The following is a 23,138-nucleotide window of genomic DNA, read 5'->3' on the forward strand; positions in this document are numbered from 1 at the left end:
CTGCTATTTTTTGACGTGCATGCAACCAAATATAAATCAGGTCTTTCATAGAAGGATTTTGTTTGTGGACTTCAGCTCCGTATTTGACAATCCATACATTCATCTTCAACCGCTTATCCGTAGTCGGGTCGTGGAGGCAACAGCTCCACCAGAGAGCTCCAGACTTCCCTCTAGTAACTTCCTCCTGGGGGATCCCAAGGCATTCCAAGGCCAGTGAGTCGATGTGATCCCTCCATCTGCGCCTTGGTCTGCCCTGGGGTTTCCTCCCTGTGGGACATGCCTCAAGGACGTCCCTAGGGAGACATCGAGAGGCATCCTCCTAACCAGATGCCCGAACGACCTAAGCTGGCTCCTTTCTAGGCGAAGAAGCAGCGACTCTACTCCAAGTCTCTCTCGCGTGACTGAACTTCTCACCCTATCTCTAAGGGAGATGCCAGCCAGCAACCCGTTGAAGAAAACTAATTTCGGCCACTTTCGACCTAATTCTTTCCGTCATGACCCACACTTCATGACCATAGGTGAGAGTGGGAACGAAGATTGCTCGAGAGCTAGACCTATTCTTTCACGATGGAAAGCTACCCAGGCCTGGGCACCCCCACTCTGCATCAGCTTCAGGATGCTCTTGATTTCCCAGCAGTAAATTATTTAACCAAAGCAGAGACATGGTCAATCTTTGGAGTAGGCTGTGTTAGAGTTAGGTTAGTGAAATTTCCTTTGTTTAAAATAAGTGTTCTATATTCCCATAGCAATCACTGATATAGAGTGTTTGTTCAGTAACAGCTCTTTTAGTAAACATTTTCAAAGTCTGAGACTGATGCCTCTTTTACACGGCGACCATCTCCAGATAAAACAGCCTGTTGCGTTCTCAATTTTTATTGACCCTTTACGAGAACGCACACTTTATGAAAACGCTATAATGTCGCTAGGTGGCGGTAACGGGCTGCCAAATAGACCAGTCACCCGTACAACCCTATTGGGGTTTTGAATGATTCCAGAACACAACGTGGTTATGTGGTCGCAGCCCAGAGCATGCAGGCAGAGCGCGCCACAGGATGGTTATATATTTTATAATACATTAGGCTACATAAACGCTGCTGCCGCCTATCACAAGGCTTTTTATTTACATCATGGTTTTACATTCACCATCGCTGATGAGCAGCGCTTTGTAGGCGAGGAGGGAGGCTTGTTCAGGAACTCCATTATATCATATATGGCTCTGCATCAATGTAATAAACATATGCGCTGTGAGCCAACGTGAGCCATGATGTCATAAGTTTGGCGGATTCACCGTTTTGCCTGTTTACATGGAGAAGGGATAAAACAGCGTTCTAAAAGATTTCCACTCTGGAAGGTGGTTTCACTTGGTTGCGTTTTCACCACCTGAAAACACCATTCTCGTCTAAAGGGACACCAGCAACTGATACTTTATTTAGCCGTTTTCTATGAACACCGTTCTCGTGTAAAGACCACCTGAGACAATGCCTTTCATCCTCATGACTCTCTGCACCTCCCCTGTAATGCTCTTGATCTCACACTTTGGAGAAAGCTTGAACTAAATAATGCATCAAACAGTGGTTAATCCTCTGTACTCCCTGGGGAATTCAAAGCAGTTTTAAAATCCTTTAACTGATCATTAATTGGCTGAGGGTTGATAGTGGTAGCCTGGTTAAAACCAGACGCGAATCAGCTGTTGGCAAAAAACATTGTCTTTCGGCGGATTACACGACAGTGTGATATTAGTCTGGCTTATTAGCCAGGCTATGATAGCAGTGCCATTAGTGACTTGATTTAGTCTCCAAATTCAGAATAATTGGTAGGATTTGCCATAGTCTCATACAGTTTCCGTTTCAAAGCCTCTTTGTCTGATCAAGTGGAGCATGAAAGGTCTCCATTGTTATGCTAGTCTTAGTTTGTGAGTATATCGATAGTATAGTCTCTGTCCACATGTTTTACTTTTACTTTAGATATTACCGTTTACGTCCATGCTCTCTGGGAAGTGGGAACCCATCAAATGTCTTTATTTTTGAGGGGCGCTAGCCCCTCCTATATACAGATTTAATGTTTGTTTTTAGTTCAATGTTTGTTTTAAAAACGCCATTGACAAGGGATTTACGTCCCTAACACAAACATTACATCCCATTAACAATAAAGAGAATGTAATGTTTGTTTTGACACCGTTTGTTTTACATCATCATTACATCACCTATATCATAGCATGATAAGAGCGCCCCTCACTTCACTCGGGTGTGATTTTTTAGATTTTTGAGAGATTAATGTCCATGTGACTTCGTGGAAATGGCAAGATTAAAATAGTAGAAAGCACGGCTTTTGCACACCTACAGGCGACAGGTGCGTAGGAGAGGGGTATGGGTGCGCTTCCACTCATGTTGTTTATATGCTGCGCTGTCCTTGTGGTTTAGCCTATGTGGGCTAAACCACTAGGAAATTGAAACAAAGGGTAAGCGAGCATAAAAGCTCTATACGGAGAAATGATAGAGACTACCCTGTGGCGGTACATTTTAATGATCATAAGCATGACATTTCTTCATTACGGTTTTGCGGCATTGAAAAAGTTGATCCGCCACATAGAGGTGGTGATCATGATTTGCTGCTAAAAAGACGTGAAGCATTTTGGATCTTCACACTACAAACATTGGCACCTAGAGGTCTTAATGACGAACTGCTATTAAATGTCATGCTTTGATCTTTTTGTTTATCCTTCAGATTGCTCGATATAGTTTTTAACTTTTTGTAATGTTGGTTCTTTTCTTTTGTGTCTGTTTTTTACTTTTTTGTAAACTGTTCCCTTTTTCTTTTACAGGGAAAGTTTTTCATGAAGCTTCAACCTGCAAAAACTTTGATTTTTGTATACCCTATTATTTAATAATGTTGCCTAATGTATACCGTCATGATTATTAATATGGATTATTATGTTTTTCTTTGCACTGGTGTATTGAGCTTATGACTGTTTATTCTCATTTAACCATATGAGAGTACCTGTCACCTTAAAGAGGGAGTGCCACAATTTATTTTATTTTTCCAGTTTTATTTTAGACAGTACTTCATTAGACACCCTGGAGTCGTCACCACCCACCCACCAGGCATACTTAATGAACTGGTGGGCGTGCCCACATAAAAACAAAATTTTAACAAATACTGTAAAAAAAAATTGAAAAAACTATACCTCCTTATATAACAATAAGACCTGATGATCATGTTTTAGGGTAGAAAAAAATCACGGCACTCCATCTTTAATTGAGTAATTTCTTGGTTTGGCCTGATAGGCCTACCATTAGGTTAGACATCCTACAAAAAGATGCTCTCTCCGCATAGGCCGAAACGTTGCTGATTCCCTATTAAAGTTTTTTCACTGCATTTGAAGGCAGCTGTGTGCGGGTGTTTTCAAGATTAAAATAGTCAAATTAAATTGGACTTCTCCAGCAATTGACAAACTAGAAACCCCCTGACAGACAGAAACTAGCAAGTGAGACTGGGAAAGCATATTTTAAACCCACTGACCATCAACACAGGGGTACCACAATGGCTGCTGCATGCTATCCTCCCTATTCTCATCTTCCTATGCCAATGTACAACCCAGATTCGGCACAAACAAGGGACTAAATTATTTTTTCTCCTATGCCACCAAAATGTGGAACGCCCTACCAACAGTCATTAAGACATGCAAATCCCTTGACTCCTTCAAAACCGCTCTCAAAGGGCACCTACGGATGGCTGCAATTCGAAACTGGCCCCCGTAAAATCTGAATTCCCCCCCCCCCCCCCCCACCGCCCCCCCCCCCCCCCCCCCCTTTTTTCCCTCACTGTATATGTTTCTTTTCCCTTTTTACCTCCATTATGATGAATTCCTGTTCTGTTCTTTGTCTATATAGAAGTGTCTATTTGTACGTCTCTAAATGTTTTGATGAATTGAACATGGTGGACCCTCTTGTAAACAAGTGTAATGCTTAATTGGGTCGTCCACTCACAGTTAACAGCCTTTGTATTGAGTTTGTGCTTGAAATGTACTGTAATTCTGCAAACTGTTAATAAATATTTCAATCAATCAATCAATGACTGCACCTCAACAGTCACCTCTCTCAAGCTTCTCAAGTTTGCAGATGACACAACCCTCGTCCCCCACGAATGATCTGCACACTTCTAGGGCCAGGAAGAAAGCAGGCATGATAATCTCTGACCTCTCTTATCCTGGCCACAATCTCTTTGAAGTTGTCCATTATGAGAATTAAGTGACTTCTGTGACCAAAACAATAAAATCAAGTCACACACTTCCCAGTGCTTCCCAGTTCCTGGATCATAGAACATTGGACTGTTTTAGACTATAAAGTGCTGGCATATCCAGCAGGCAGCACTGCATGTACCACTCCTTGATTTTGATATTTGCAATCTTCCTTTCCAAAGTGCAATGTCATAGGCCTATATACAATACGTTCAATACCAAACCTGTATAATATTATATTTATGGTTTTACTACTATACTGGTCTGTGCAATAGATTATACCTGACCTTTCTCATCACAGCATATACAGTACATGTCCAATACAGTTCACCTTACTATACAGTCTGATCCTGCATCATCCCTCCACATAATCCTCGTGAAAAATGATCCCTACAGTCATGCTCATTTCATCAGTTGAACTGGGATCTTTAAAGACAATTACTGTAATATACACTATGAAATAGTATTCATTTAATTTCAGAGAGTGTATAAGGCATTAAGGCTCCATTTGTACACTCTCAGAGTTAAATTTACACTGAGGATTTTACTGTGTAGTGTTCCTTTCCATACACTAGGGTTAGCACTAAAGTTGATTAATATAATTAATGATTCATACCTACAGAGATCAAACATAATCAATCCTTTATTCCCTGAGCACAGTGCAGCAGCTGTAAAAGTAGTGTTGGTAGCTACCAATAGTAAATAATAGTAAACATTCCAGCAGTGATAAAAGTCCATAGGCTACTGAAATTACAGTATTAATGTGCAGCCAGTCAGCCACACAGGCAGAGAAACAGAGCTAGTGGTCCTCTTGAACATGCTGCTGACTCCCTGAATTAATAGTGCCACCTTCTGGTAAAACATGGGCATCTACTTCTTCTCTCAATTCTGAAAACAAAATCCCTTTCTGGCAAAAAGGGCATTTATACATGTGGTGGGGGGCTCAGAGTGCGTCCACTAAGGAAAGTAAGCTTTCTAATTACACAACTCGTCTTTGTATTGGTGAGTAGGTAAAACATATTTTTTTATTTTCGCTACAGAGGAGAGGCTGGCCTGGTCTGCATTTCATGCGAGGCATGAATCCAATCAGTTCCATAGCCTTAATGCAAGGCAGCAAGAGCATTAAGGCTATTGATTGAAATATGTATTAACAGTTTGCAGAATGACAGTACATTTCGAGCACAACTTCAATACAAAGACTGTTAACTGTGAGTGGACGACCCAATAAAGCATTACACTTGTTTACAAGAAGGTCCACCTTGTTCAATTCATCAAAACATTTAGAGACGTACAAAGATACACTTGGACCAGAGCTATTACTGAGGTGCGTAGGCCTACTGAACAAACTATGATTTATATCAGAAGATAGAACTATATAACATTTATTATAAAGAAAAAGGACAACAAGAAGAAAATAAACACTTTACTGCACCTTTACTGATCCGGTCTGCGTGTAAAGCGGATACGGAAACGTTCAGGCCGGATCAGACAGCGGTTATGACGAATCAATAACGCAGACTGACGCAGCGACGCTTCCGAAATAAAATACAGTTTCGGTTCTATATTCACCGACTTCTGAACCTCTTATTTCCTCACCACAGAAAGAAAGGTCAAGGTGAGTGTTCCTCCATAGAAAGATAATATAGCCTAAACAGTGTCAGCTGACGTTAGATAGGGCAAATCACAAAGCTGTGACACACACAATACAGTATTACAGTTAGTGAAAACGGAATCAATGGTGTATTTCGGTTTGCAGTGTGTCTCCATATGTTAGCACATGTTCAGTTTTACTTTCAGTCTTTTAGCATAAAAGGGAATAATACCCCCAGCTATATTGCATAGGCTGCAATGATTTCTTATACCAAGATGTTTCACATGTAATGACAGATGCATTATTACTTTTCCAACTTCCACAACATTGAACTTTGAACACTGCTCATTATGTAGCCTTGGCCTATACCCTTACATTTTACACAGCCTATTCTTATTGAAAATTGGCTATTGTGTATCGTACAAGCAAGAAAGTTAAGTCATGGTGCCCAGACAAATGTGGTATGAACAAACTGCAAGGAATACTGACTACTGACATTGTCTGCTTCTGAAAAACCACAGATACAGATTTCCTAAGGTTCCTTCCTTAATCTCCCACAACTCTACGATTGTGTTGTGTGTATGTGTAACAGGGTTGTTATTGTGTTTGAAGTTTGTAGAAAAAGAGGGGGAAAAATCAGAGGATTCCATCCTAAATTAGGCTACATAATATCAATATGGTACCATATTCTGCTAGACAGGACTGCGTAGTATACATATTGCAGTTGATGATGTATTGTATTGCTTTGTATCATAATTGCTGTCTCACATTTCACAGATGTCGACGTATGCCAGAGATAAACTAAAGCGCTACATGCGAAATGAGATGCCAAAATTTGTAGAGCAAGTGAAAGTGTCAGAGATCATCAATCACCTGCCTTGTTTGACCCCCTCTGACACAGTGAGTTAAATGAACTGGAGGTTAAAAGCTGCAAGTAAAAGTAATATTACTTTGACCTACTTTAAGTCACTGGTTACAAAGGCACTGGTGTAGAAAATAACTTAACAAAAAGTAATTGTACCTTCTCTGTTTCACGTGTAAAGTTGTGAACTTATGTGAAGTGAGTAGCCGACAAGCAGTTGAAGTTGACACAGACATAAAAACGCAATTAAATGCAATATTAGGCTACTTGAAAAGTAAGTAATATTACTCAGAAAATGCAGTCATGTAAACAGAATACTTGAAATGAGATAGGCCTACTCTTCACTTGTTAAATATAGGCCTACAGCCATTAGCATTGCTTGGTGTTCATTTATTTAACAATATACAATATATTGTCTTGGACTTTGAAACACTTGGATGTTGTTTTTTTGTTTTTGTTTTAGAATTGTTTAGATGGTAAAAGAAGATTTATCCCATTTGAAGGATACATGTATGTACCATCTGTTTAAGATTTTAGTTTTCACAATTGCTGCCTTTTATTGACTGATGCATGTTTTTGTTGCATTTCCCTTTCCCCAAAACTATGACATTTAGGAAGAAATTGAGGCAAAATTACGAAACAACGAGAACCGTGTTGCTGTCCCTTGTCTTCTTAAATGTCTGATGAGGAGACAGAACTGGCCTGAGGAGTTGATCTCTGCGCTGGACACATGTGAACTCACAGAGCTGGCAGCTGATGTGAGAAGTGTGTATGACTCGCACAATAGCCAAGGCAGTAAGTAGATAGATTCTTATGTGTTTGTGTGGAGATTTGCATTATTCGATTATTGTATGGTATGGTGTATATTTCGTTGTTTCCATGGCCAGTCACATACGAGAAAACAGTGGATTTGATTTTGATGCTGTAACATTGTAGTGTACTATCATACTGTGTAAACCTTTTATTTTCTGATATAGCAACGCAGCTGTTGCTTATCAAAATATCCACTGCGCTAGGACTCTGCAGCCACCAGAGATGTTGCAAAAGGACTACTAAAATATATGTTACACAGTTGTATGACTCTAAAATGAATGCAATGATTATACAGGCTCAGATTATTTTGTTGTTCAAGGTCAGGTTGAATTCAAAGCCTTGAAATTAACAGTTTAAGTATACATTAACAGTACGTCCCTAGTATTCCTTACCATATCTTATTTTAATCTACCTATATGTAATAAATAAAGTACAGTACACTGGGATTTGTAAGTAATTTATTTACCTCCTTTGCTCTAGATACCAAAACAAATGCTCCTGCAGCACATGTCCATGTACCTCCTCCTCCACCACCACCACCACCACCAGTGTCCATTCCAGAAAGTGTTAGTAACAATCAAGCGGTTGTAGTGCTCCCACCTCTGGCTCCTCCAGACCCAGCAGCCCAGGTCTCACCACCTCCAGCAGCCTCTGCCCAGCCAGAGACACTACCAAGCCTGGCGGCTGAAGCTTCTTCCAAGGCTGCATCATCGTCAGATCCTGCACCCCAGGCACCACAGTCTCCCCAGATGCAAGTGGTACATCCTCCAGCAACACCTCCTGCTTCTCCTGAAACCCCTCAACATCCAACCATCGCTACTTCACCATCACCACCACCTGTTCACCAGGAGCCAGAAGAAAATTCTGATGTAGACCTTCAGGTTGTTTCTGGTAATAAGGGTCCCGGTACTGATGAACCAAGTGATGGAGATGGTGGCGTTTCTGGGATCAGCTCTGAGGTAACCCCTGACCCAGAACCTCCTGTTCAGGCTCTTATCAACCTCCATGCAGTTGCTGCTACATTACAGACCCATCCTGTCCAAACAGCAACCCCAGAGGTCAGCCCACCACAGAGTCCTTCTCCTCCTCAGATGGACTTAGATGAGACAGATGAGTCTACATCCACTATAATCACACCAGTTCAAGAAACTGCCCCAAAAAATGTGGAAGTGGCTTCCGCTGTTCTGGAGCCTGAAGAACACACTGACTCGATTGCAACACAGGTAGGCTACATAGAAAATGTTTAGTGTTTTTGTTTTTGATTTAATATTATATTTAGCATTTGAAATGACTTACTGTAGTTCTACTGTATGCTAGGGGTGTAAGTTAATCGAAACAATCAATTTATGCGATTATAAAAATTGTTATCAATAATTTAATAAAATAATCAATTAATATTCGATTCCTATTTGGGGCATTTCATTATGAGCTAAAATCTTAAAAGAAATTCAAACATTACAAAAATTGTGAAAATAACCAGCTTACAACACAGCGCATCACTATTTTTACATGACACTGTTGTGCAAAATGTATAAAATAAAAGATCGGTTTGTCCTTGTGGTTGTTTGGGGGGTATTTACTTAATTTTAGACGATTCAGGACGATTAAGGAAAGAACACTGAAAAGAGGGACAAATGGGATCTGAGCAAACCACAGATAGCTTCACTGGAGCTATTCCTATTAGGACATTTTTTGAAAAACTTCAAATATAAATTACATAAAATGTTATGTTGCTATATACTGTACAAGAACCCCAAAATGGGTTTCCGTCCTGAAGGGTAAAACACCAAAATGGGTTCCCGTCCTGAAGGGTAAAACATAGTAGGTGCTGGTAAATAAATAAAATAACACATTACATTATATCTTAATTCCAGATCACTGAAAACTGTCAACACACAGTCTCCACAGGAACTTCCATACTCCCAGCGGATGGTCAGAATTCTTCATTCATTGATGAGGATGATGTGCAACTGAGTAAGCCTGGCCAACTCCTCAGTTTTTCAAACGGTTGTCAGGTTGAACCTGGCATAACATGCCAGGTTCAACCTGACAACCGTACCTATTCAGGTACTAGCGCTCGTCTACAAATGAGTGACTCTGCACTGACTACCCAAGTTTCTGCTCCTGCTGTGGCCTGTTCAGGTGCTATCCTGGTTCACCAAGCAGCCCCAACACCCTCCCCACCACCATATCAGGAGAATGGTGTTGTCGAGGAACTTTTGCCCCACAATGAGCCTGAGGAGAATCAATATGATTCCCTGGGAGACCAAGAAGTAATTGTCAATGTGGTTCATGTGTCTGAGCTGCCATCAATCCAAAATCAAGATGGCCAGACTCAAAGCATGCTTGAAAATTTGTATGCGTCTCCAACCAAACCTGTTAAAAATAACAACAGTGAGCCTGAGATTGCGATTGAAAGTCGCTCCTCTGTGTCCCCAGAGTTGTCTTCTCACAGTTGTGAGGACAACCTAGGTGAGGAGGTGTTGGGGAATGTAGCCAGCATGGCGGTGGAACCACGGCTTCACATCATCAAAGGTCAACCAACCAGTGCTTTTGCCATGGAGCCCAATTATGCACCAGAACTTGCTGCCACTGATGTCACAGTATCATTTAATGCCGCCTCCAATGACAATTGCCATCCCTCTGAGTACAGGGCAGCTGAAGTTGTGCTTGAACTGAAGCCACAGGATCCGGTGGAGGAGAAACCCTCTAGCAGCATGAAATGTTCCCGCACAAAGTACTTTATGAGAGCTGCGGGAGTGGGCATCTTTGCCATGCTCAGCCTCATGGCATGGAAGCTGAAGCGTTAAATGTGTTTCAACCTTGTGATGGAAGGGGAGATAATGTTTTAAGTATTTTAAAGAGGAGATTATAGAATAAAGAGTATGGTCAGTGCCTTAGTGAAATCACACTGGAGCATTAGGGTGAGGTAATGGTTTACCTGTAGTAATAGAAATATTTTTCCAGAACTTTAAGCACTTGTTAAATCATCACTATCTATTCTGATTGGATTATGTTTTGTCAGGTTTATTTTGTAAATTGTTGAATGGTTTTAGCCCTAAAGAAAAAAGACCAAATACTATTATAGCCTATACCGTTTTTCACTAGTACACTAACACTACCCTCCCAAATTAGCCTAATATTCATTAATTACCAGTAAGACGCCCTGAGGGCGAGAAGTGACTTTGCCCGCGCTGAAACAACAGAGCTTCGTAATACAGCACAGTTAAGAAGCAGGAGTTAAACTATTAATCGGGTGTCAGATGTAGAGTTGCTGGCCGGCATGAAAATCTAGGTGATGATCCAGTCTTCTCCATGTATGGCTATCCAGGGTTTGATGAGGTCAGTGTCGTGATCTTCATATATGGAGATGATAGTCAGCTCCACATACAGTATGGAGATCCATGTGTTGTACCTACTTGGTTCATTTGCAAGTCAAAGTCATACGATTTGTCACACGTTACCGCAGTGAAATTTGTTCTCCGCATTTGACCCATCTCTTGCAAGTATGACTTGCGTCGCGGTAACCACACTGGTTATTATATATCATGAGACTGGCACAATATGTCCATATATGGACATTCCCATATATGGGCTTGATATTGATGACATCAGGTATCTTCATGGGCATAAAAGGGATTGTATGTGGGTACCCTAACAGGGCATCGTCTGGGAATGCCCATATATGGACCTTTTTCTTTCTTTTTTTTCTTTACGTTTTCGGGCCGGGTAGGGTGTAAAATGTGCAGGTAGAATGTGTGCTAATTAGTAAGGCCAAGCGGGGCCCTCTGGCCAGCCCAGTTAGGGCCCAGGTAGGGCCAGGACTTAAATTTGTGGTAACCAAGTCTATGGATTTTAATGTTTGTCTAGGGCACTAAATGATGATGTAAGACGTGGACGATGTAAATACAAGTGTGATTTTTTTATATGATTATGAACTGAACTGTGTTTGGGAATATTGCTTCCTTGTCCAGGCTACTGTAAGTATGTAAAGAAGGAACAGACAACATAAATCATATTCTGTGCCTTCCTCCACACTTTTGCTCTGCAAACTGGAGCAAAAGGTTTGATGGAATGCATTTTGATTTAAAAACTGCTATATGAATGAATGATAACTCACCTTTTGAATAATATCACATTACAAATAAATAGAGTGAAAGAGTTGCAATTTTTACAAGTGCCTCCTGAACAGATTTATTTTAAACTGTGGCTATAACATTTCAGTAAGTCAAATGTGTATTATTATACCATTATTTCTTTCTATTCAGTTGTACTAGTCCATGTTTTGATTTGGTTTTGAACCCTACATTGCCTCCAATGAGTTGGTCGGTGTGAGCTTGCCACCATTGGTGTGTGAATGTGGGAAGTGAGGACGCTGGTGTCGACTGTTCACCGCTTCACCTCCCAATGTATGAATGAATGAACCATTGTAAAGCACTTTGAGCACTTGGAAAAGTCTCTCTCTCTCACATACTCTTTAGTACTGGGTATGTGAGAGAGTACAGTGACAAAGACTGCCCTCCCTGCTCAGTGTCCCTCCTATGAATGTAGTCCCAGGTTTTCAGAAGGTGGCATACCAATTTCTGGTTCCGGGTCAGCAAATAGGCATTAGTGTCTATTTTAAGTCATGATGATGTACGATGATAAGTGCACTCCTCACTTCACATGGGTGTGATTTTTATTATACATTTTTACTTTTTTATACCATATTTAGTTTAAACTACTTTTCTTGCCTGTTTCTGCTACTATCAAATTCGTCTTCATTTTTTGTTTTCTTTTTTTTGCTATAATTTTTATCCCACGATTTTGTAACCCATTTTTTCACCCAATGTCAATGATCTAATCTAATGCATTGGTTCCCAAACTGTGGTGCGTGCACCCCTTGTGGTGCGCAGGCACCTTCTAGGGGGTGCAGGCAGTTTAGAGACAGGATTACTGCATGTTTTTTGTGAGGCTATACCTACCCTAGGCCCTAGGAGACATGGGGAGAACATGCAAACTCCACACAGAAAGGCCCTTTCACCAACCCCACCATAGGGTATGGGCGCTGATGACATGGAGTAGAGAACACGCTCCCAGCACCCACAGCATCCCCAGCAGAAATCCAAACCAGGACTGTGAGGCGACAGTGCTCAAATTCGTCATACTTGACCAACAAATTGATTCTGATTATTTGAGGTAACAAAAATAATTGTATAGGTTTAGGTGTTTTAATGCTCAACATCATATGTCCAATCTAGTTTGAAGTGAGGAAGGGTACACACTACACACTACTAGAGGCAATAGTCTGTACAATTACAATTCACGCGCTCGCGCGCGCGCACACACACACACACACACACACACACACACACACACACACATACAGTATGATTATTTATCTACCGGTATCTATACTCCAGACAGAGAACATGCATACTGCATGCACACTGCACATTTAAATACTCTATTGTGAAAGTATTTTCTGTGTATTCCCATTATAGAAGAGACTATTGATTAATATCATCCTAATGCATTTAACAGCTGCCTATAATAAAGACTTTACACTCTGATTCTGCTTAATGGCATCATCCCACCATCATCCTCATTGAATAACAATCCCTCCAGTCATGCTCATTTCATCAGTTGTTCAATCAGCTGTTGATCTTTGTTTAATGCCAATCATTGTGATGTAGTGGTAGCAGTGTTGTCAGGTCTGCATGTGTATTTATTACTGGTTGATCCAGAGATTACATGAAAAACAAATAAACAAAGCTTTATTCGCTGATTAACACTCAAGTAGTAACAAAGTCCATTCTTATAAACATATGCAGCCAGTTAGACACACAAGGCATCACATGTAAAGGCACAGTGCATGGGGACCAGCAGGACCACAGAACAGAGTATGCAGTTCTCTGGAACATGGTGACTCCCTGGATGAATACAGTATAGTGCCATCTTCTGGTAAAACATAAGTATAGGTCGAACCGTCGAAACACTTCTGCCCGTCTGCTGCTTCTCAGCGGATAGCCAGTGAGCCAGCCCAGAATAAAAAAATGTAGGGCCTAATATCGTGTATGTGTGGTGTGCATAACTTCACATTTTATCCAAGTTATATTGTATTACTCAATAGGATTTCTACCATGTGGAACGTCGAAAGTTACAAAACGACTATACTGTTTTTTTTGTTTGTTTTTTATTTATTGTAGATTTTTTGTAGACTATTGATCATAAAATGCTTCAGTTCAGTGTTGTTGTTTCCTTACAAAACTAATTAACTACACAGTAGTACACTTGTTGTGGTCATGAAGTCTATTACCGTTTATTCTATTCTATGAGCGTGGCTTATTCCCTGCTGGTCATTTTCGCTGCTGTGCAACTGAAAGGATTAGACCGGGCCGGGGATTAGACAGATGTAAACCTCAAATCGAGATCCAATCTCGGAGCTCAGTTGGCACCACATCGGTGGTGGACAGAGGGAAGGTCATCATCGGATTATAACGCAGTTTCACGAAGGTGTCACTCGCTTAAAAAAAACAGATCTACAAGCTATCAACGCGTTTGGAATCTTTGGATGCGACGCGTTGTTAGCTTGTAGATCTGTTGTTTTTTTGCGAGCCACACCTCCAGTGCCTGCGCCACTTCGCAATTGGTTCCCTCTTTTTACGCGCAGGTATTTTCGTCCAATAAGAACCATTGACAAACCTCTGAGAACCAAACCTATGAGCCAACAGTATATTCTGCGAGTCACCACCACAAGGCTGCTCTGACAGCAAGAAGAACTTTTCTATTCAAAGAGATTCACCGACCTGTGATCCTCTCAACACGGAAAGGTGGGTGTCCAACTGTCCCTGCATGATATCGATACAAATATGATAACAACTACTATTTATATCCCTTATCCCACATTGGATGGACAACTAGTCTAGCCTACTTTATATTGCCTGTATTAATGACAACTCATCCGTGCAGACATGTACAGTGTCATGTTAGTCATTTAGAGCTCTGAACTTTCGCACAATAGCCTTCTATGAAAGTGCCTGCAGCCTCCTTTTGCTAAAATTGTGTATGTGCATTGTGCACATTGTGCAGCCTTCAGGAATGTCAAGATTTCAAGTAAAAGTTTGGGAACGTCTGACCTCTCAATCTCATGTAATAAATTCATCATAACTGGTCTACTACTACTACTCAACTGGTGATGCATTTTACTGTGACCGTGTGACGTGTTGTAACTTAAACTACCACAAAGATTTTTTTTTGCAAAGCAATAGCCTATTGATGATTTAAGATTGTACTACAATGGCTTTACTTTACTGATAGGTCTATTGTATGCTTGACACCTGACCTATCTGAAAAAACAAGGAGTCCGCCAAGAAAGAGCTATCACGACCTGATAGGCTAGTTAGAGGACATTCTTTTTGGCACAGTCCTGCATAATTGTCCTTGCCTCAAGGTGCTTTTTCCCCACGATTTCCACCTGTCTAGTTAATTTGCAATCAATCGCCAGGAAACAAATTAGTTGGTAATTTGCAGAATGGATTAACAGTTGTAAATTATCACATTCCACCTAGTAGCCTATAATAGTAGCCTAATCTCTACATAGAGATTGTAAGGCTTGGCTTCTGATGTGGGTAATAATGCAACTTATGCAAGATTTCTTGGAGTTGGCAGAAGACTTTGCTCCTTGTTTTCTGTCTGTCTTTAGGTGTCCAGTGTCAGCTATCCTTCACCCAGCTGGATTAACTAATTAAAATAGGCCTACTATAAACGTTAACATGCTCTTTGACGCAGGCTGGTGTTGACAGGACACCCCGACTTAACATGACAACAGATTATTTCAGATGACTGTATGTATGGGTATAAACAGAGTCAGGGTTTAGTGTGTATTCATGTGGGTCTCCAGTCAACCATGAAAGGCCATTGGAATGTCATGAGGGGGCGTGTTTGCAGTGAGAAGAGACCATGTATTTTTTGACATGTTGAAAATTGCCCTGCCCACCAGTTGTGGTCATATTAGAGTCTAGAGGTCATTAAATGAGTTACTAGTCTAGAGTTACTAGCCTGTCAAACCTCTCCATATTGAGAAACACTCTTTGAAATGCACATTGTTTTATTTTCCTCCAAGAGAAATACTGGCATTTAGTTACCCTGTAGCCTACCTGTGTCATATGTAATAAGGGCAAGTCACAAGCTGTAGCCTACTACACTGCAGAGAAAGGGAAAAACCTTTTATTTTGGTTTGCTATAGCTTTGAATATTTGCAGTTTCACTTTCAGTTTACCAAAAGAAGAAATAATGTAAAGGTCCCAGCAATTGCGTCATTGTGTCTTTTAATATAACTCAATGATTGTGTGTGAAACAAGGTGTTTTCCATGGAATGACAGGTCTATTTTGCCATGATAGACCTACTCACTTCCTAAAACTTCCTAAAACTACGTGATTCAATATTTGCCCATTGAACTTCATATCGAATCAAGCAACGTAAAAACTGTCTTGGGTGCGGTGCACACACAAGACTGAGTAGATGTTAAAATGACCCCAGAAGTGTTTAAAGTGAAATACCATTAAAGCTATAGTGCCCAGACAGTATTCCTGTTATACAAGATTAATGATATTAGATCAAAATGCCAGCTGTTCCCAGATTATTCTGTGATCCAATAATACTTATTAAATTAGAACAAACTGCCAGCCACTGAAACTTTCAGATGCTCTGGATAGTGTTTTCCTAAGGTTCATAACTTTACTAGTTAAACAATAATCTATAGTGACTGCTTGCTCTCCTAAAAACCTATATATAGCCTACCATATTATACTATTAAAGGGGGCGTGCACAGCGTATGGACATGCAGTTGTAATGACGTTTTGCTTTGTATCCTCACTTCTGTCTCATATTTCAGATGTCTGAGTATGCCAGAGATAAACTATACAATGGCTACTTGCGGAGGAAGATGGGGTGTATTGCCTCCACGGTGAAAGTGAAACAGATCATCCCTCACTTGCCATTATTGACCAGCCATGACAGAGTGAGTTCAACCACATGAACACTAATGTCCCTATTCTGGGCATGTCCTTGACTCGTAATAGGTAAACATTTGGCAAAAATAAACAAACATTCAGCGAAACTATTTACAAGCAATGCATTGTGAGCTTGTCGATCTGCTATTTTCACTATTTTGACGTACAACATAGTAGGGTTAAGTTGTTGAAGCTGAGGTTGAAAGGATGCAAGTAGAAGTACTGTTACTGTGGGTTCAAATGGACTCAAGTCAGAGTAAAGAAGAGAAAATAACTAGTAACTACTACTAAATGTGTAGTTATAAGCACTCACCTACAAGTAACCAACAGTAATAAGTGCCAACTAGCAAGTCATGTTTGAGGATCTGTGATCCTCCTGATCACAGAGAAACATTAGTTCAGAACAGTGGGTTGCACATCCAGTTCGTCGCTGGTGCTAGACACAGCACAGTGTCAAAAGTAGTACAATTCAAAAGAATCACAGAGTATTGTGAAATTGTTTGAAAGATGTGACCAGAATCATTTAACCAGAATTCTAAATAAATAAATATTCTTGATGTAGTAATGACATGTATGTCATAGTACTGTTTACTGTATGTTGCCTTTGACTTTGAAACACTTGGATGTGTATCATTTTGTTTGGGTGGATGGTAACAGAAGTTTGATCCTGTTTATAAAAGTTTACAACTGTTTTAAGATTTTAGTCTTCACAATTGCTGTCTTTATTGACTGATGAATGTTTTTGTTGCATGTCCCTTTAAAAAACTATTACCTTTAGGAAGAAATAGAGGCAAAAAGAGCAACCAGTGGAAATTATGATGCCTTGAAGCTTCTTCTTGCCTGTCTGATGGTGAGAGACAACTGGCCTGAGGAGTTTATCTCGGCGCTGGAAGCATGCGAACACACTACTATGGCCGTGGAGATGAGACAGGAATATGACTCACTGAGAGACCAAGGCAGTAAGCAGATCCTTGTGTTTGTGTGGAGATTTGGATTATTGTGTACTTTGTTTTTTGAAGCTGTAATTGGACTCATTTTTTTTACTTAAAGTGAATGCATTGAGGCACAGACTGGTTTGTTGTTCAAGGCCAGTTTGAACAACACAATGAAATTATACCTTGCCATTAACAGTTTAGAGCTTACTATAAAGTACATCTTGTCTTCAACAGTTTACTATTTCCCTATTTCTGTATTTTTACCTGTGTATCACCTCCTGATAAGTATACAGTATAGAATGAATAGTATTCTTCAAGTCCCCTTTTTATCTACATAAGTAGTACAGTAGATACACTGAGATTTGAAAATCACATAGCTTCAGTTATGGTTTTTTTACGGTGTGACTGTGAAGAGTAACTATCATTATAATCTCCTTTGCTCTAGATCCCAACCCACCTGCTCCTGCAGCACATGTTGTCACAGCACATGTCCATCCACCACCACCACGGGCACCACAGTCTCCCCAGATGCAAGCGGTGCATCCTCAAGTAACACCTCCTGCTTCTCCTGAAACGCCTCACCATCAGACCACCACTACTTCGCCATCACCACCACCTGTTCACCAGGAGCCAGAGGAATATTCTGATGTAGACCTTCAGGTTGTTTCTGGTGACAAGGGTCCAGTTCCTGATGAAGGAATTGATGGTGCTAGTGAGGTTTCTGGGGCCAGCTCTGAGGTAACCTCTGATCCAGAACCTCCTGTCGAAGTCCATGCAGTTGCTGATACATTACGGCCCCCATTAGCATCCCCAGAGGTCAGCCCACCACAGAGTCCTCCTCCTCAGACAGACTTAGATGAGACAGATGAGCTTCCTGTTGAGGTGACCCCTGAACCTGGTGTTGATGAGACTCCTGTTGAAGAGACCCGTGACCCTGAGCCTCCTGTTGAGGTGACTCCTGACCCTGAGCCTCCTGTCGAAGAGACCCCTGATCCTCCTGTTGATGAGACTCCTGACACCGAGGTTCCTGTTGAAGAGACCCCTGACCCTGAGCCTCCTGTCGAAGAGACCCCAGATCCTCCTGTTGATGAGACTCCTGACACCGAGCTTCCTGTTGAAGATACCCCTGAACCTCCTGTTGAAGAGACCCCTGAACCTCCTGTTGATGAGACCCATGACCCTGAGCCCCCTGTTGATGAGACTCCTGATACCGAGCCTCCTGTTGAAGAGACCCTCGAACCAAAGGCTCCTATTGAGGTGACCCTTGACGCTCCTGTTGAGGAGACTCCTGACCCAGAACCTCCTGTTGAAGAGACCCCTGACCCTGAGCCTCTTGTTGAAGCGACCCCTGAGCCATCTGTTGAAGAGACCCCTGACCCTGAGCCTCTTGTTGAAGCGACCCCTGACCCTGAGCCATCTGTTGAAGAGACCCCTGACTCTGAGCATCCTGTTGAGGAGTCTCCTGACCCAGAACCTCTTATTGAAGAGACCCCTGAACCAGAACCTCCGGTTGAGGTCCATGCAGTTGCTGCTACATTACAGCATCATCCCGTCCAATCAGCAACCCTAGATGTCAGCCCACCAAAGAGTCCTTCTCCTCAGACAGACTTAGATGAGACAGTTGAGTCTACATGCACTATAATGACACCAGAAAAATTTCTGGTTCAAGACACCTCCACCCCGCCAGAGGGCAAAGGGGCTCCCACTGTTCTGGAGCCTGAAGAACACTCTGCCCCCATCGCAGCACAGGTAAATAGAATAGAATAGAAAATATCGCCTTAAAAGAATGTGTATTTTACTGAAAAGAGTTTCAGTTGAGAAATTGACATGTTGCATGACATGCGTGACATGCCGCTAAAGCATGAATCAGGCTTGAGGGTGCAGTTACATTGAACTTTGATTATGCCAATGTGGCGGATTCTGCTATATTTTTGCCAATGAGTTTTTAATGTGGAAATCTGAAAATGGCAACAAACCGCTCCGTTCCCATTGAAAAGCATTGACAGAATCCACCACATAGGCACAATCAAAGTTTTCTTTTTAAAGACATTAGTGTTTATCTTATCATTTATCATATTTCTTAAAGTTTAATTATAAAATGGGCGTTCAACAGTGTTAATGAGCCTGAAGATGATAAAATACATTCAAGTCATAAATGGCTGTGTCAAGAATACAAATTTTCACATTTCAATCAATTATATATGACTAGTCCTTACCCGTTCGAATATATGAACACCAAATGATGTACAGTGTGGGTAATGCGATTTAATAGATCATATTATTGATGTATGTATTTTGAGGTGTACCCAGTCTGGGGTAGGGAGTTGTTAAGGTATAAGCTTGGGAAGTTGGGATGGGCACAAAATTAACCCCCAAGTGGTCTGCGAAGCATTTCTTTGGGGGGGTCTGTGTATTCCTCAGACTCACAGACGTCTCTCTCTGTCTCTCTCACACACACACACACACGTTCCTATCTTGCCGTAGAGAGAGAAATGTTGCTATTTGTCCCAACCCGCTCGTGTGGTCTGACACACACGCACACATGTGCTTACGGCCCGTCAGCGGACGTCACACACGCACATTCGCACGACCAGACGTAGCAAGACACACACCTGTGTCCTGCTCCATTTTTGTAAATAACATGCTGCTACTGCTAACGTTGATTTTAGCGGAGGAACAAACCATGTACATGCTAACCCTTTAAACTTGGGTTTGGGTCAATACAGTACCACTGTTAGGCAACTGGTGGCCCGTGGGTGGGAACATCTGGCCCAGAAAAAGATTTTGTTAATAATTTACATTTTCTGACAGTCCAACATATAGGTGATTCTCAAAGTGGGGTTCAGGGACCCCCAGGAATTCTTGAGGGGCTTCCAGCTAAATTGTAGTTTGTAACTAAATAGACTAACTGAGAGTGTGCAAATGACATTTGTACACTCTAGGAGTTATGGGGGTTCGTGACCTAAATCTTCATACCAAACTGGAGATCCTTTTAATTAAAAGGTTTGAGAAGCACTCTTATCACACACTTGTATCCATGTTATGAATCACAGGTAAAGAGAAGAGTGAAGAGACCTTGAGCTCCTATTCAATGAAAGTGCTTGTTCTCTGTTCAAAAGGGAGTATGTCTGTCTATATGTGCAGGTGTTTTTCTTTTCTTTTCTTTTTACTTTTTTTTTTACAAAAGTCCTCATTCAAAAATGTAGCCTTCACAAAATGATTATATATCTGCACCTGTGACATTTGATTACACACAGTTCTATCAGTATGCAGTTAAAACACACAAAGCTTTCTTTAGTAACTTTTAGAGCAATTCATATATTATTAATTATTGTATAAGATAGTCTGTCAACATTCCAAATCATAAATAAACCTTTGATTGTGTTTTGGCCCATCATCTAACGACTTAGAAAGAAATTGTCCAAGGCCAAACATACTTGCTGATCCCTGCAGTATACTAACGCATGATGACATTTTATCTTAATTCCAGGCTATTCAAAACAGTCTGCACACTGACACGACAGGTACTACCACTACAATCCCAGCTGAAGGTCAGAATGCTTTGTTAAGTGACGAGGATGATGTTCATGATAGTAAGCCTGGGCTGCTCACAAACGAGGAACTGACTACCCAAGTTTCTGCTCCTGCTGTGGCCTGTTCAGGTGCTTTCCTGGTTCACCAAGTAACCCCAACACCATCCCCACCATCATGTCAGGAGAACGGTGTGGTTGAGGAGCTATCAATCCAAAATCAAGATGGCCAGACGCAGAATGCGAATGCATCTGAACCCCAACCTGTTCAAAATAACAGTGAGCCTGAGATTGTGAATGAAAATCCCTCCTCTGTGTCCCCAGAGTTGTCTTCTCACAGTTGTGAGGACAACCAATATGAGAAGGTGGTGGGGAATGGAGGCAGCATGTCGGAGGGACCACAGCTTCGCAATGGTCAAGCAACCAGTGCTCTTACCAAGGAGCTCAATTCTGCACCAGAACTGGCTGCCACTGCTGTCACAGTATCATTTAATGCCGCCTCCAATGACAACTGCCACCCCTCAGAGTCCGGGGCAGCTGGAGCTGCACTGGAGCTGAAACCACAAGATCCAATGGACAAGAAACCCTGGAGCAGCATGAAATCTTCTCACACAAAGTACTTTGTGACAGCTGCAGGAGTGGGCGCCTGTGCCCTGCTCATGGCATGGAAGCTGAAGCATTAAAGAGATTTAAATCTTGTGATGGAATAGAAGGTAAGTCTTTTGAAAGAGGGTATGGTGCCTTATTGAAATCACACTGGACCATGAAGGCTCAAGGCTTTTCCACAGGGTTAGGTAATGGTTTAATCTTTGCCCAGTAATAACAATCTATTTTCAGAACTTTGATCGCTTATAATCATCAGCCTTTTGCTAAGTTGGATTATGTTTTTTCTGTGTTTTTTTCTCCAAACATGTTGAATGTTTTAGCCCAAACAAAAATGACCAAATACTATTGGCGACAGCGTACCCTGTTGATTTTATTTGTATAATTTGTATATTTCTCTTAATAACGAATTGACTAAAACTGAGTTAATCTTTCAGGTTATTTGTGTACCGAGTATAAATATGTGGTTTGTAAAGGCGTACCCTATTATCATATAATAACGCATGTATTCTCTTGTCTGATGAGCACTTTCTTGTTAATGAACGAATGAGTTTCTTCCACAAAAGCACTCTTAAGTCTTAACTGCAGACTGTAATGTTAAATATACTGTAAGATATTAGTGTCATCACATTCCATGATTTTTGCTTCTCCTGTGTAGTAATTTAGTTAGTATTGGGCCAAGTGGTAGATTATGCACTGTATTTATTTATTTAAATGTATATATATATACATGTCCTTGACAGTGAAATTAAACAGAAACTCTCGTAACGTTATGTGCATGGGTAAAATGACTGATGCACCAATGTGATGCGCCAAGTCATTAGATGATGGGTCTTATACATATTTTTGAAAATGTATTCCAAAATCTATTTTAAAAGGATATTTGCACAATTGTATATTTTTGAAAGATGCAAATATATTCTGTATGGGTTTTAAAGTCCCAAACAAATAAACAGCCATGCGTGACATGCTGTTTAGAAATGGGTTATACAGCAATACTGCTTCAGTAAGTGACCAACAATATTTAGGCACAAATCTATTGTCTCGACTCGAGACACATTGATGTCAATAGATTATTGGTTATTCTTATCCCCTGAAAATATGAGTACCATACTATTTCCATTTCAATTTCTTTACCTGTATGTAAAGTAATTGAATGTGTCATGTCAAGTGGGGTGAAAGAGATATGTGCTTACAGGGTTTAATTAGGTATATTTAGATCATTGTTTTGCACATATTATGAAGGCAGAAGCAGAAGACTTTCTGGAGTCAATGCCTTGCCTTATTATCTTTACAGTATAATGAAATATGTTTTATCTCAACTAGATTTATCTAAATCCGTATGCATTGTCTATGCACTGACAAATATTTCAATAAAATTTCAATATTTTTCTGCCGTTGTTATTTCCTACAGAGAAACCACATACAGTACATTATTGTGCATAATGTAATTTCTCTCCCACGAAAATATGCACTTTAATCACTCACGCATTGCAAGTATGTTAATTCACTATCTACTGTCTCCTGAGTCTCCTCATAGTTGTGTTCCATAATACTAGGTGTTCGCGTGCGC

The 23,138-nt window shown here is 40.9% G+C and overlaps 2 protein-coding genes across 5 annotated transcripts; both read left to right on the plus strand.

Moving 5' to 3' along the window:
* The first annotated feature begins 5,788 nt into the window (after positions 1-5,788).
* Positions 5,789-11,813, plus strand: LOC306942563 (uncharacterized protein). Of its 4 annotated transcripts, XM_079528549.1 has the most exons (7): positions 5,789-5,852; positions 6,606-6,728; positions 7,305-7,485; positions 7,984-8,726; positions 9,378-9,477; positions 9,646-10,937; positions 11,057-11,813. In XM_079528549.1, the coding sequence occupies exons 2-6, from the start codon at positions 6,606-6,608 to the stop codon at positions 10,311-10,313; spliced, it is 1,815 nt and encodes a 604-aa protein (XP_079384675.1). In that variant the 5' UTR covers positions 5,789-5,852; the 3' UTR covers positions 10,314-10,937; positions 11,057-11,813. The 4 variants fall into 4 exon arrangements, with proteins under 4 accessions (XP_079384675.1, XP_079384673.1, XP_079384674.1 ...); XM_079528547.1 differs by having other exon boundaries at positions 9,378-10,937; XM_079528548.1 differs by having other exon boundaries at positions 9,378-11,813.
* Positions 11,814-14,232: 2,419 nt separating this feature from the next.
* Positions 14,233-22,962, plus strand: LOC306942562 (uncharacterized protein). The gene is made up of 5 exons (XM_079528546.1): positions 14,233-14,315; positions 16,380-16,505; positions 17,276-17,456; positions 17,878-19,181; positions 20,923-22,962. The coding sequence occupies exons 2-5, from the start codon at positions 16,380-16,382 to the stop codon at positions 21,643-21,645; spliced, it is 2,334 nt and encodes a 777-aa protein (XP_079384672.1). The 5' UTR covers positions 14,233-14,315; the 3' UTR covers positions 21,646-22,962.
* The last annotated feature ends 176 nt before the right edge of the window (positions 22,963-23,138 follow it).

Source organism: Electrona antarctica, assembly GCF_951216825.1.
Source record: "Electrona antarctica genome assembly, chromosome: 18".
Taxonomy (NCBI): Eukaryota; Metazoa; Chordata; class Actinopteri; order Myctophiformes; family Myctophidae; genus Electrona; species Electrona antarctica.

Bases quoted from the DNA above. Each gene is read 5' to 3' on its own strand.
- LOC306942563 (XM_079528548.1), top strand. From the start codon at position 6,606: ATGTCGACGTATGCCAGAGATAAACTAAAGCGCTACATGCGAAATGAG. The intron at 6,729-7,304 runs GTGAGTTAAATG...TATGACATTTAG, and splicing joins GTTTGACCCCCTCTGACACA to GAAGAAATTGAGGCAAAATT. The intron at 7,486-7,983 runs GTAAGTAGATAG...CCTTTGCTCTAG, and splicing joins CTCGCACAATAGCCAAGGCA to ATACCAAAACAAATGCTCCT.
- LOC306942562 (XM_079528546.1), top strand. From the start codon at position 16,380: ATGTCTGAGTATGCCAGAGATAAACTATACAATGGCTACTTGCGGAGG. The intron at 17,457-17,877 runs GTAAGCAGATCC...CCTTTGCTCTAG, and splicing joins CTCACTGAGAGACCAAGGCA to ATCCCAACCCACCTGCTCCT. The intron at 19,182-20,922 runs GTAAATAGAATA...TCTTAATTCCAG, and splicing joins CTGCCCCCATCGCAGCACAG to GCTATTCAAAACAGTCTGCA.